The sequence below is a fragment of the Carcharhinus amblyrhynchos genome, chromosome 15, assembly GCF_965287045.1.
Source record: "Carcharhinus amblyrhynchos chromosome 15, sCarAmb.v2.hapA, whole genome shotgun sequence".
Classification (NCBI taxonomy): domain Eukaryota; kingdom Metazoa; phylum Chordata; class Chondrichthyes; order Carcharhiniformes; family Carcharhinidae; genus Carcharhinus; species Carcharhinus amblyrhynchos.
Genome location: NC_137338.1, coordinates 58,529,586 through 58,542,410, shown reverse-complemented (window position 1 = coordinate 58,542,410; position 12,825 = coordinate 58,529,586). Strand labels below are relative to the sequence as shown.

General features: G+C 42.8%; 1 protein-coding gene across 1 annotated transcript in view; it reads right to left on the bottom strand.

Moving 5' to 3' along the window:
* Positions 1-9,586, bottom strand: part of LOC145353341 (ribose-phosphate pyrophosphokinase 2) — a 35,311-nt gene extending 25,725 nt beyond the window's left edge. The window contains exon 1 of the mRNA XM_080204005.1: positions 9,374-9,586. Coding sequence (XP_080060131.1) covers positions 9,374-9,495 — 122 coding nt within the window. The 5' untranslated portion in view covers positions 9,496-9,586. The remainder of the gene's footprint in view (positions 1-9,373) is intronic.
* Between the last annotated feature and the right edge of the window lie 3,239 nt (positions 9,587-12,825).

The window sequence follows — 12,825 nt, the reverse complement described above, 5'->3', positions numbered from 1 at the left end:
TGAAATTAGAAGTGCTTTTCTCCTTCTAACTCTTTCAGAGTAACTATGAGGGTAAAACTGGCAGGACTATCCTAAGTTAGCAATTTAAATCACTTTGTCCAATGACTCTCTGCGCAGCGCAATTATCCAAGGGAAGTTAATCCACCCGAACAATTGCTGAGTAAACTGTTACCTGGGAACTTCTGAGACGGATACCTCCACTGTGATACCACTCAAATCTGACGCTGGAATCAGGAAGTTACAGGCCAGTGCTTTACCCACCTCTCCAACTGTTTATTGTATTGGGCAATGATCTTCCCTGGGACACTTTGCTGACAAAATTGCCTTCTTAAATCCTCTGTACAAGCTTTACCTGCATTTCCTGTGTTTAAGGACATCTGGATATTCTGGCAAAGTTATAACCAGCATTCACTGGGGCACCTAGTAGGTTGTTGGACTTCACTTTGCATGGCTCTTACCACAGACTCCTCTTGCGTGAATCCCTTTGTAATGAGAGTAGATTACTTGGCTTCAAAGGCAGGTTCCATCAAAGTGATGTTAGCCTCGAACCAGTCAGTATTTTTCTGCTTTTGCTTCCCAATTTTGAGAATGCAATATCGTAGATGGTGTCTTGAAGTATGCTGCATTTTGCTTTTGCTCTCTGTGGGAATGCCAGAGTGCCTATTCAATCCCACCAAGGAACTAGTGTTTCTTATCTAGGTAGGCAGTATGGCTAACATTGATACCAGAATGGAGTTTCTGCTTTGAATGAAAACATTACAAAGGTTGCATCCTAACCTTGATACACATCAGAGAGTGATCTGTATCATAGCCACTGCTGTAGTAGCTGTGTCTGTTGCGAATGCTATTCAAAGTCCCATCTTGTGATAATCAGATCCAGTTGTTGCCAATGCACTGATCTTGAATGTCTTCAAGACATCTTGTGGCATGGTTTGTTTAGAAAAAAGTTGTTAGTTCCATGGTAACAGCAAAGCTGAAGTACTCTCCATCCATTCTCATTTGGCAGGAGGGCCATGCCTTTCTACACTCGTGTTGTAATCTCCCAGTAGTTAAAGGTGATCTAACTTAAGGATTCTGCTGTTAGTAATGTCAATCCCCTCTTAGAATTGGTCTTTCACATCTGCTGTGGGGTACAGCATTGGAACATATATGCTCAGGAGGTTAACTGGCTCTGTTTGAGTTTAGGGGATAACTGGTGGGTTTGATCATCCAGAGTAGGGAGTTCCGTACAATGAAGCGTTCATCTTGCTCATGCATTTTCTCTGAACCCTTCGCCTGCCAGATGAACATGCAACATTTATCCTTCAGTGAGCCACTCCCAGTCTCTTATAGAGAAGCTATGAGAATGTTCAGCCTATCAAATTCCATGAAAATCACAGCTGTCTTGCGCATGTTATCAACCTGCTGTGAGTCATTTGGTCCTGATGTTCTAGCTTGCCTTTCAAAGAATTGGCATCTTCTTTTTATTTGTCCGGTGCAATGGATCCTGGCCACTTGTTGAACAGAGACTCTAAGTTCCAAGCACCCAGTGAAGCAACTGCACCATGGTAAGTCAGCATCTTACAAGTCGGGGGCTGCCCAAGGTGCGTGCTGGCTGACCAGTGGGAAATGATGGTTCTTCCCACTGTCAGAGACAGCCCATAGCACTCGTGCCCTAAGCCAATCGAATTGGGCTCATCACAGACACAAAATTGGAATGTTCTCTCCAGGGTGCAAGCCTGGACAAAATTTATGGAGACCCTGGGCTGCCTGAAAGCCAGGGTTCTCTTCTCAACCTTCCCAGCTGAATCCAAAGAATTGTAAATCACCAAGCATTTGCAGTAGCTTAATTGAAGGAGCTGCTGAAAAACATCTGTGTGCCTTTGGGCACCATTCCAGAATTTTTATCTGGGTTTACTCATTTAGCCTTCAGCAAGAAGGTGGAGCTAGGAGCTAGGAGCTTGACTTGTGTGTGCCAGGGCATATCTACATGCCAGTGATGGCAAACCTCCTCTGGGGTCAAGATGTACCCAGCTTGCGTGTAATGTCATGAGGGGGAACAGCTGGGGACTTTCCAATGGAGTGGCTATGAACTGACATTACTGCACGCCAGCAGTGTAGGCTGCAAAGGGGAAAAAAACTAACAATCAAAAACAGGAAACATGTCAACTTTCTTCTCCCATAACCTAGACACATCAAATCAACCTGGGGGGACACATACTGGCCAACATTTATCCCTTAACTAAAGTCAAAATTGATCTGATCATTTCTATCATTAATGTATGTGGGATCTTCAGTGCAACTTGGCTCTAGGCTGCCTAAAAATTGCAACAGTGCTTCAGATATCCTGGGTTGTCAAAGATGCTACCGATGCCATGGAAGATTCAATGTTTACATACAGCACAAATCCACGATACACCAGACATCAAACCTAAAAGTATTGTACTTTATTACTGATCTAAAACAAACTTTGATAAACTGGTCTATTTATTATTTGTTAGGAAAACAAAGATAGTTTTAATTTATATTTGCATTGGTAAACATTAGAAATTAGGTATAGTTTTAAGTGGGCTTAATTTAATGTTTCTGTGCCTGTAGGGTAAAACCTATAGTCAGATTCATGCTGGACAAAGGTGCTTGCATGTGTGGGGTTTAGTTTCAATTCCAACTATGATTCTATTGTGCTTAGAGAGGTTTGATGAGTAAATAAATCAGAAGTGGTTGCTTAGCAACTGGGGCCTGGTAAGGTAGAGACGGTTTTAAGCTTTAGTTTAGCTAATTTGATTGCAGTTGGAGATAGGTAGTGAGAAAGAAGGCAGCTGTCACAACTCTACTTGAAGCACTTGGTTTTAGAAGGCTGAAGAAAGAATATTTCTCTCAGCCTTCCTAGAAATTATGGAGTAACGGTTAAGAAAACAGATGCCAGAAGCCTATAGTTCAGCTAGTTAAGGAAACTACAGAAATTAAGTTTCCAAGAACTCTGGAGTTAATGAGAGGAAACTAGGAACCAGAATAGATTACTGCTCAGTAAAGTCACAGAGAGTTTAAATGACATTGGATCATGAGAGGCTAGAAAGAAATCTGCTGTAGTGCTAAGGTTCATGAGAAATTACTACAGTTTGGGAGACATTATTTGAAATAATTGTGGAAATCATGATGGTCCTCAGTTTTGTAAAAGTTTTTCAAAGGGAACCTGAAGAGACAGGTGTAAAATCTGAAAGCAAAACCTTGATGGAAGCAGCGGAGGAAAAGCATAATTCAAAAGAAGATTTGAAAATGTGACTTTTGGAAGTGGAACTTGAAATCAATCGTGGAAGCTGGAGCTTAATTAGGCAAGGTGGCTCACGGTATTAGTGTCATCTGCAGGGGGGATTTCGAGCAGAAATCGTTCACTTGGTTTCAGAATGAAGTGTCATACTACAGTCATCTTGTGTGCTTAAAAGGGACTTTGTGTGTTTATGAGGCCACTGTAGTTTAAGATGTACTTTGTAATCAGTGTTAATCTTAAAATCTGTATGTAACTGTTAAGCCAAGGGGGGCAGTAAAGGAGCATTGTATCATAATCCATTTTTTCATGTTTAATCATTTATTTTCTTATTGGTAAATCTAATTAGCAGTCCCGTGACACTGTTCCTTCACATGTTGGAAACGTTATTTCTGAAACTACTATAACTGTTAATGCAGTGTTCTCAGTACGATTAAACACTACTGATTGAAATAGGGGTGGTGGGGAGGGGTGCAGAGAGAGAGAGGGAGAGAGAGAGAGAATGGGGCACAGTAATACCCAGAGAGTTTTAGAACGTTGAATCCACTATTGCATGAGTAGTTGTACTGAGTGGCATAGAGCATTTAAGTTAAGGGAATTTAGACAAATGCTTATTGGAAAAAGGAATAACATTTTTCTTGACAAGATGAGATGAAATAAGGTGGGAGGGAATAAGTGCTTGGAAAAACAACCCGTTTCTGTGCTGAACATTCCATACAATATAAATCCAGTTTTCCCATATTTGCAACCATATGTATGTTCATGCTCAAAAGTTCAGTCAAAAAGTAAATGCCATTCGTCCACGGTGGCACAGTAGTTAGCACTGCTGCTTCACAGCGCCAGGTTCGATTCTGCCTTGGCTGACTGCGTGGAGTTTGCACATTCTTCGTGTCTACATGGATTTTCTCCTGGTACTTCATTTCCTGCTACCGTCCAAAGGTGTACAGATTAAGTGGATTGGCCATGGTAAATTGCCTCTTAGTGTCCAAGGATGTGTAGGTCAGATGGATTAGCTGGTAAAAGCAAGGGGCTGGGGGAGTAGAGCTGGGTGGGATACACTTTGAAAGTCAGTGCAGACTCAATGGGTTGAACGGTCTCCTTCTGCATTGTAAAGATTCTATAGTTTATGAAACAGTACACATAAATTTGGGATCAACCAAAAAAAGTTAAATGCAACCCACTTTGGAACAAATAAAAACCAAAAGAGAAAACTCTGGAAAGTCTCAGCAGGTCTGGTAACATCTGTAAAGAGAAAAAGGCGTTGACGTTGAGTCCAGATGACTTTTTGTCAAAGCAGTTGGGACAAATAAATCTGAGCATCTTTGACATGCCAAACGATTAGGACAACGGATTATTTGGTAACTAACACTTAAGGAACATTGCGTGGAATATCACTTCATTAGGAGTTAAATTAAACAGAACATATACAAAAAGAAGAAAACTAAAGCAGTGAAGATACTTTAGCACCATATTGGTGTGCTGCCCTTATGAACATTAAGTCTGGTAATGTTTAACTTCTTCCTCAGCTTTGACCTAAATGCATCGAGTTTCAACCAACAATGTCAGAAATCTTTTAATTAACACTTTGAAAGATTAAAAGATCATAAAGTCAGTGAATAATCCTGCTTCAAAAGATTGGATTATGGGAAAGCCTTATTATAATGCCCGTTAAACAAACTGGAATCCACATGTAATCCCATTGACCAGACTGTTAAAGTTAAATGCAGGCTTCTGCAATATACCAATCGCAAGCTCTTGTAAAACCCCCAAAAAAACCAATTTGGCAACTAAGCAAAATTCCTGTCAGGATGAAGAACTGCGTGGAGAAACTTCCAATTGTTGTAGTTAAGAGAAATTTAGTAGACATTTTTCACTTCACTTTTTGGATGAAATGTCTCTCAACAAGTTCAAGGAAAATTAAAAAGAAATCTTGCATTGATGTTTCACATCAGGATGTTCAGTGGATGTTTGACTCCACTTGCACACTGTTGTGGAGTCAAAAAGAAGCAGCTAGCTAGCTTATGCATAAATTTCCATAAACAGCAAAATTACAAATAACCAGTTAATTTGTTTTGATATTGTTGGTTGTAAGATAAATGCTGGGTAAGCAACTGGGAGAAACCTTTACTCTTTAAACTGAGTCATGGAATTTGACATTGACCTAAACAGTTTAAGACAGTACCTCAATTGAACATTTCATCTCAAAGAAAGCGCTGCCCTCAGAAAGTACTGCACTAAAACATTAGCCTGTATTAGCTGGCCTAATTCCCAGTTAAGTAATGCCTCATTTTTAAAAATGTCTGATCCTTGTTTGAAAATCCATTCAAGTCCTCATCCCTCTCAATCACTTCCAGTCTCACAACCCCTCTGAGATAATTCTGGCCGATTTCACTGCTTTTGGGTCATTCCTTCAGGTGCCTGGGCCCAATGGTCCAGAATTCCCTCCCTTAAACCTCCGCCTCTCTATTCTCCTTGAAACCTACCCCTTTGATCAAGTTTTGGCCATCTACCATAATATCTTGTCACGTGGTCATTGTCATATTTAGTTTTGCAACGTTCCTGTGAAGCAACTTGTGATGTTTTATCACATTCAAATATGAACGGGAAGTCTTCAAAGATGGCAGCAACCAAGACAGAGCTAACATTCCCAAAGGCTTGTTAATATAACACCTTTCACAGCCTCAGGAAGTCAAGAATTTAGACAATGGTAAACAAAGGAAGCAATTAAAAAAAATATATAATGTATGAACGAGATTTTTTAACAATCTGTTAGGGTTAATAACCCCGCATTAATACCACACACTAATCAATTACTGTGGCTGTCAGAAAGAGAGGTTTTAACAAATTCCCCCCCACCCCCCACAGATTTCCTCCAAAAGCCCTACTGTTATGGAGATGCTGAAGGTCAAAGTAGTCCAGAGTGCCAGATCCCTCAAAACTAACTCTTTCAAAAGAAAATTTAAATTCAATAATTTGAGCTCAGGTTGAATTGAGGTCTGAGGCATTGAACTGAGACAAGCTGGATCGAAGTGCCATACAAAAATACTGGGCGTTAAGTTGTAGCAACAGGTCAAATTTTTATTTTAAACTGATAATGAATCGCTGTTTACCCAAGATCATCGTTTGCGTCATGATGTTGAAAGAGTACTAGCTTTCGCGTTGACACACTGCTTTTTAAAAAAAATCACTAATCCATGTGACTTTTACAAAGTGAACAAACCAATGGCAACCTAATCCATGCTAAACAAGTCTTAACCTGTTCTTCCAAAATTGAAGGAACCTGCAGCTTTATAAACTGGCTGCATTGTGTTGCTTAACAAGCTCCATTATCAATAGCAACAAGTGCCTTTTTTAAGTCACTGAAAAACAGAAAACTCACCACAGCCCTTTAAATAGAGTTAATAATTAACCGCTTATTCCACTTCTGTAGCAGCACAATAAAATCCTACTAATCTTCCATTCAAATAATAAACCACTAAAAAATAATAACGATTAAGAAAACAGCAGTTTAAAGCCTGTCTTTGATTATTTTGCCCATCACTTCAAAGCACTGTCCTCTGGTTTTGACTCCTCTGATAATGGGAATGATTTCTTCCTATCAACTGTTAGATAGCTCATAATTTTGAGCATCTCTATCAAATCTGCCCTCAACCTCCCTTGTCCAAGGAGAACACTACCAGGTCCTCCAATCTATCCACTTAACGGAGGTCTCTCATCTCTGGAACAATCCTCTTAATAAAGCCTTTACATCCTTCTTGAAGTGTGGTGCCCAGAATAAGACACAATACTCCAGGTAAGGCTGCACTAATGTTTCATAACAGTTCACATAACTTCCTTGTTTTTTTGTTCTGTGCCTCAAACTATAAAGTCCAGGATTCTGTATAAATCCCAAGATCCCAAGTGACTTTTAAGCATTTTCTTAACCTGCCCTGCCACCAATTTGTGTGCATATACCCACAGGCCTGTCTGTTCAAGAACCCCCTTTAAAATTGTATCCTTATATTCTCTTTGTTCTTCCTCCAAAAAGTAAGTACTTTGTCTTAAATTATGTCTCCCATGCCTGTTCCACCAGCTTGCCTATGTCCTCTTGATGTTTATCACTGCCCTCCCTACAGTTCAGAGTAGCTAAATGACAAGAACAAAAGGCAGATCTGAATTTACATAGCTTTCTTCATGACCTGTGGACAGCCCAAAACAGTTAATGAAGTATTTTGGTTACTGTCATAATATAATTAACACAAAAGACAATTTGCATACGACAATGTCCCTCAAACATCAATGTGATAATCTGCTTTAGCAACAATGATTGAGGACAATATTGATTAGTACACGAGGGAGAATTCTCTGCTCTTCTTAAAAATACTTCATTAATTGTTTTGGGCTGTCCACAGGTCATGAAGAAAGTTATGTAAATTCAGATCTGTCTTTTGTTCTTGTCATTTAGCTACTCTGAACTGTCGGGAGGGCATGATAGATATCAAGAGGACATAGACAAGCTGGTGGAACAGGCATGGGAGACATAATTTAAGACAAAATGCTTACTTTTTGGAGAAAGAACAAGGAGAGAGAATCACTTATAGTAGGTTCCCTCTTGATTAAGAATCCTCTAATATTTTTAGCCTTTTCCATCAATTGCAACGCAACTTCTGATTGGTGGTCATTATTAAACTGCACACACTCCTCAAAGACTAATTCCCGAATACTTTATGTATAGGTCCCTTTTATCATTAAACCTGGTTCTCTAGGTGCAGATGAGCAAACAAGTTACGAGTCCAGAAATAGTAAGCTTTGAGATCCATTGCACCAATCTGAAAGGCCAGATACTATTATTCTAAGTTGCATGCACAATTTTCCTTGAGACAAACTGGCATAGGACACTATTCTTCCAAACAGTGAGAATCATGATTTATATGATTTATCAAGTATTAATTCCATCTTGCTGCACTAAAAGCATTAATCATGTAAAGAAAATGACTGTGATCCAATCAGTTGTCCAGCCAGCTGATTGAAGCTTGGATAAATGATCTGCCATTGTACCCTTTCGTTTCTGCATATAAGTGGATTGTCTACTACCTCTTTTCTCTAGGTTTAGAGTCCTATTTTGGTCAGAATAAGAAGATTAATTTCTCTCTCCAAACTTAAAACTCAGTTGGTGCATTTACAACTGAGTCCTTTTACAGGTCCTGCAAAACAAAACAATCAATTATACCTTTAACTATAGATACCTTCAATATGGACTCTTCATAGAAGTATGATCACACAAAAGTGGATGCCATGGGATTAGAACGAATGGCTACAATTGTCAAAGAGCAGTGTTTTAACAAGTCTTAAAGGAGATGGAGAGACAGTGTTCCAAAGTTCATAGGTTACACGACTGAAGGTACAGTGGAAAGAACATGGAAGCAGATACTAGACATAGGAAAATAAGTTCAAATGTCCCTCTTCCTGAAGCAACATTCACCCCCATCCCCTTCTGTGGGTGGACATCTTGCTGGTATACAGGTCTGCTAGAGACCCATTTTGAGCCCTGATCTTTATTGATCAGCAAGTTATTTCAAAATCACATCCTCATGGTGTGTTCCATTATCAGCCACAATGCACACTTTTAGCAGGGAGATCATCAGGGATAGAAACCTAACAGCATCAAGGCCAGCTTCAGCACCCTTGCTCAGGGTTGAGTGAGATAATGGGGCAGCACTGGTCCAAATCCTTAGCAGACAAGTGTGGCAGGCAGCAAACTCTCTGCTGACAAGAGTTCGCCAGAGGACAGATGGCCAGACACAACTGAGGGTGAAATCACCTTTAAACCCTTCACCCAGTAGTCAGGTACACGCAGAAGGCAGGCTCCACATGGCAGCTTGTGAAGGCAGAGCGGTACAGGATGCACTCAGCTCTGACAGCTTTGTGTGTGTGAGACAGGCAGCAGAGTCTCCGAGTCCACTCACTGTGTGTCTGCTTCCCCCGGAGAGGGCGCCCATTCCCCAGACCCCCCACCCCCCCACCACCACAGAGACCTGAACTGACAGCGGGGCCCAACTGTGAACCCCCAAGCCCGCCCGGCCCGCTACCCCAGGAGAGGCAGAACCCGGACCCCGGGCCCCGGGCCCCACAACCCGGACCCGCACTCACCACGTCTCCTGGTTACTGAATTTCTTGGTCACCACTTTGCCCAGCTCCAGCCCGAGCCTGTCCGCCACCCGCTGTGACAGGTCCTGGTGCGAGCTGCCGCTGAACAGCACGATGTTGGGCATTGCGGCGGTAGCCGAGCCCCTGCCCTCCGCTCCCACGCTCACCCTCCGGGCTCCGCTCTCAGCCGCTCCCGCCCACCATCCCACACCGACCAGAGACCGAGAGCCAGGCAGCGCCCCGCCCCCGCGCCTGTCAATCAAAGTACTGCCCCGCCCCTCCGTCTATCAGTCACCGCCCCCGAGGCCCCCCCCCCGGCAGCGCCCCGCCCCTCTGCCTGTCAATCAAAATACTGCCCCCGTCCCTCTGTCAATCAGACACCGCCCCCGAGATCCGGGCAGCGCCCCGTCCCGCCTGTCAATCAAAACACTGCCCCCGCCCCGACACCCAGGCACCGCTCCGCCCCCTGCTGAAATAGAGTCGTAAAATCCCTGCAGTGCAGAAGGAGACTACCCGGGCAGTGGAGTCTGCATTGGCCCCAATTCCAACCAGGACCTATTCCCAAAACCCCTCATAATTACCCTGCTTCATTAGTAAGTGTGCCAAAGAAGCAAATCCGTGTGTTCCCTAACAGGAAACCATGGATGAACAGGGATATCCACTGCTTGCTGAAGTCCAGATCAAGTCAGGCGAAGCTGACATGTACAAGAAAGCCAGATATAATCTAAGGAGATCTGTCAAAGATGCAAAAGACAGTACTGGACCAAGCTAGAGTCTCAGGCTAGCCACACAGACCCCCACTGACTATGGCAAGGTTTGCAAGACATAACAGGCCACAGGGTGTAATATCGCCAGCTCCATGCACCCTTCCTTGATGATGAATTCAATGTATTCTATACTTGTTTTGAGCTGGAAGTCAGCAAGAGCATGCCTCCATCTTGGATGTCATGGATGAACCTGTATCTGGGGTCACTATTGCAGATGTTAGAGCAGCTTTCTCAGTGGTCAACCCACGGAAAGGGACTGGCCCGGATGGGGTACCCAGACGAGCACTCAGATCCTGCCCAGATCAGCTGGCAGGGGTATTCACAGACATCTTCAACCTCTCTTTACAGCAATCTGAGCTCCCTATCTGCTTTAAGAAGACAACAATCATCCCGGTATTGGCTGGTGGCTCTGACACCCATCATTCTGAAGTGCTTTGAAAGGTTAGTCATGGCACGAATCAATTCCAGCCTCCCAGACTACCTAGATCCACTATAGTTTGCCTGCTGCCACAATAGATGCACAGCAAACACCATCTCCCTGGCCCTACACTCAACCATGGAACATCTGGATAACAAAGACATCTATATCAGACTCCTATTTATTATCTACAGCTCAGCCTTCAACACCATTATCCCCACGAAACTCACCTCCAAACTCCATGACCTGGGCCTTGGCTCCTCCCTCTGCGACTGGATCCTGAACTTCCTAACTTACAGACCACAATCAATAAGGATGTGCAACAACACCTCCTCCACGATCATTCTCAACGCCAGTGCCGCACAAAATTGTGTTCTCAGCCCCCTACTATACTCCTTATACACCTATGACTGTGTGGCTAAATTCCCCTCCAATTCGATTTTCAAGTTTGCTGATGACACCACCGTAGTGGGTCAGATCTCAAACAATGACGAGACAGAGTACAGGAATGAGATGAGAATCTGGTAAACTGGTGCAGCAATAATAGTTTCTCCCTCAATGTCAACAAAACAAAGGAGATTGTCAGTGACTTCAGGAAGTGTAATGGAAAACATGCCCCTGTCTTCATCAACGGGGCTGAAATAGAAAGGCTGAAAACTTCAAGTTTTTAGGTGTCCAGATCACCAACAATCTGTACTGGTTCTCCCCATGCCAACATTATAGTTATGAAAGCCCACCAATGTCTCTACTTTCTCAGAAGACTAAGGAAATTTGGCATGTGAGTTACAACTCTCACCAACTTTTACAGGTGCACCATAAAAAGCATTTTTTCTGGTTGTATCACAGCTTGGTATGGCTCCTGCTCTGCCCAAGACCACAAGGAACTTCAAAAGGTCATGAATGTAGCCCAACCCATCACTTCCCAAACCAGCCTCCTATTCTTTGACTCTGTCTACACTTCCCACTGCCTCAGCAAAGCAGCCAGCATAATTAAGGACCCTACACACCCCGGACATTCTCTCTTCCACCTTACAAAAGGTACAAAAGTTTGAGGTCACGTACCAACCGACTCAAGAACAGCTTCTTCTCTGCTGCTGTCAGACTTTTGAATGGACTTATCTTGCACTAAGTTGATCTTTCTCTACACCCTAGCTATGACAATAGCACTACATTCTGCACTCTCTTGTTTCCTTCTCTATGAATGGAAGAAACAATACTTTTCACAGCATGTTAATACATGTGACAATGATAAGTCAAATCAAACCCTGACACCAGGGTTAAGTTAGCATGGCCAATCAACTTAACCCACACATCTTTGGACTGTGGGACGAATCCAGCGCATTCGGTGAAACTTACATAGACATGGGGAGAACATGCAAACTCCACATAGTGACCCAAGGTCGGAATTGATTCCAGGTCCCTGGTGCTGTGAAGCAGCAGTGCTAACCACTGTGTCACTGTGCCACCCACCGTGCTGCTATCAGTAAGCACACAGAACTACCCCCCTCTATCCCCTTCCTTCATTCTCATGCAAACTCTGCAATCTTTTTTGCAACCTTGTCTAAAGCAATCGAGTTTAACATTGATCGAATAGTGAAGTCCAGAGTCTTTCCTTGCTGAAGTATCAATTGCAGTGTATTTATCCAGTAAACTTTGGGGAAATTATATGAGAAGAAAAACAAAGATTTACATTTGTTATCTCCCACCCTAGGGATGTCTGTGCTCACAGATATGCAGTGGTAACTGAGTCAAACGTACTATCCTTCCTTTGAGGGTAGTAGGGTGTCACAATGGTTAGCATTGCTGTCTCACAGTTCCAGGGACCTGGGTTCAATTCCAGCCTTGGGTATCTGTCTGTGTGGAGTTGTACATTCTCCTCAGGTCTGCATGGATTTTCTCTGGATTCCTCCCACACTCCAAAGATGTGCAGTTTAGATGGATCAGCCATAATAAATTGCCCCTTAGTGTCCCAAGATGTGTAAATTAAATGGATTAGCCATGATAAAGGTGTGGGGTTACAGGGATGGGTGGGAAAGAGACCCTGGATACTCTGTCAAAGAGTCAGTGCAGACTTGATGGGCAAAATGGCCTGTTCTGCACTGTAGGGATTCTATGATTCATTTGGTTGAGAGTCACAATGATTAGGCATTTTCTTTCTACATAAGAACATAAAAACAAATGAAATAGAAGCAGGAGTCTGTCATTTGGTCCTTTGAGCATACTCTGTTATTCAGTGAGATCATGACTGATCTAATTGTGGCTTTAACTCC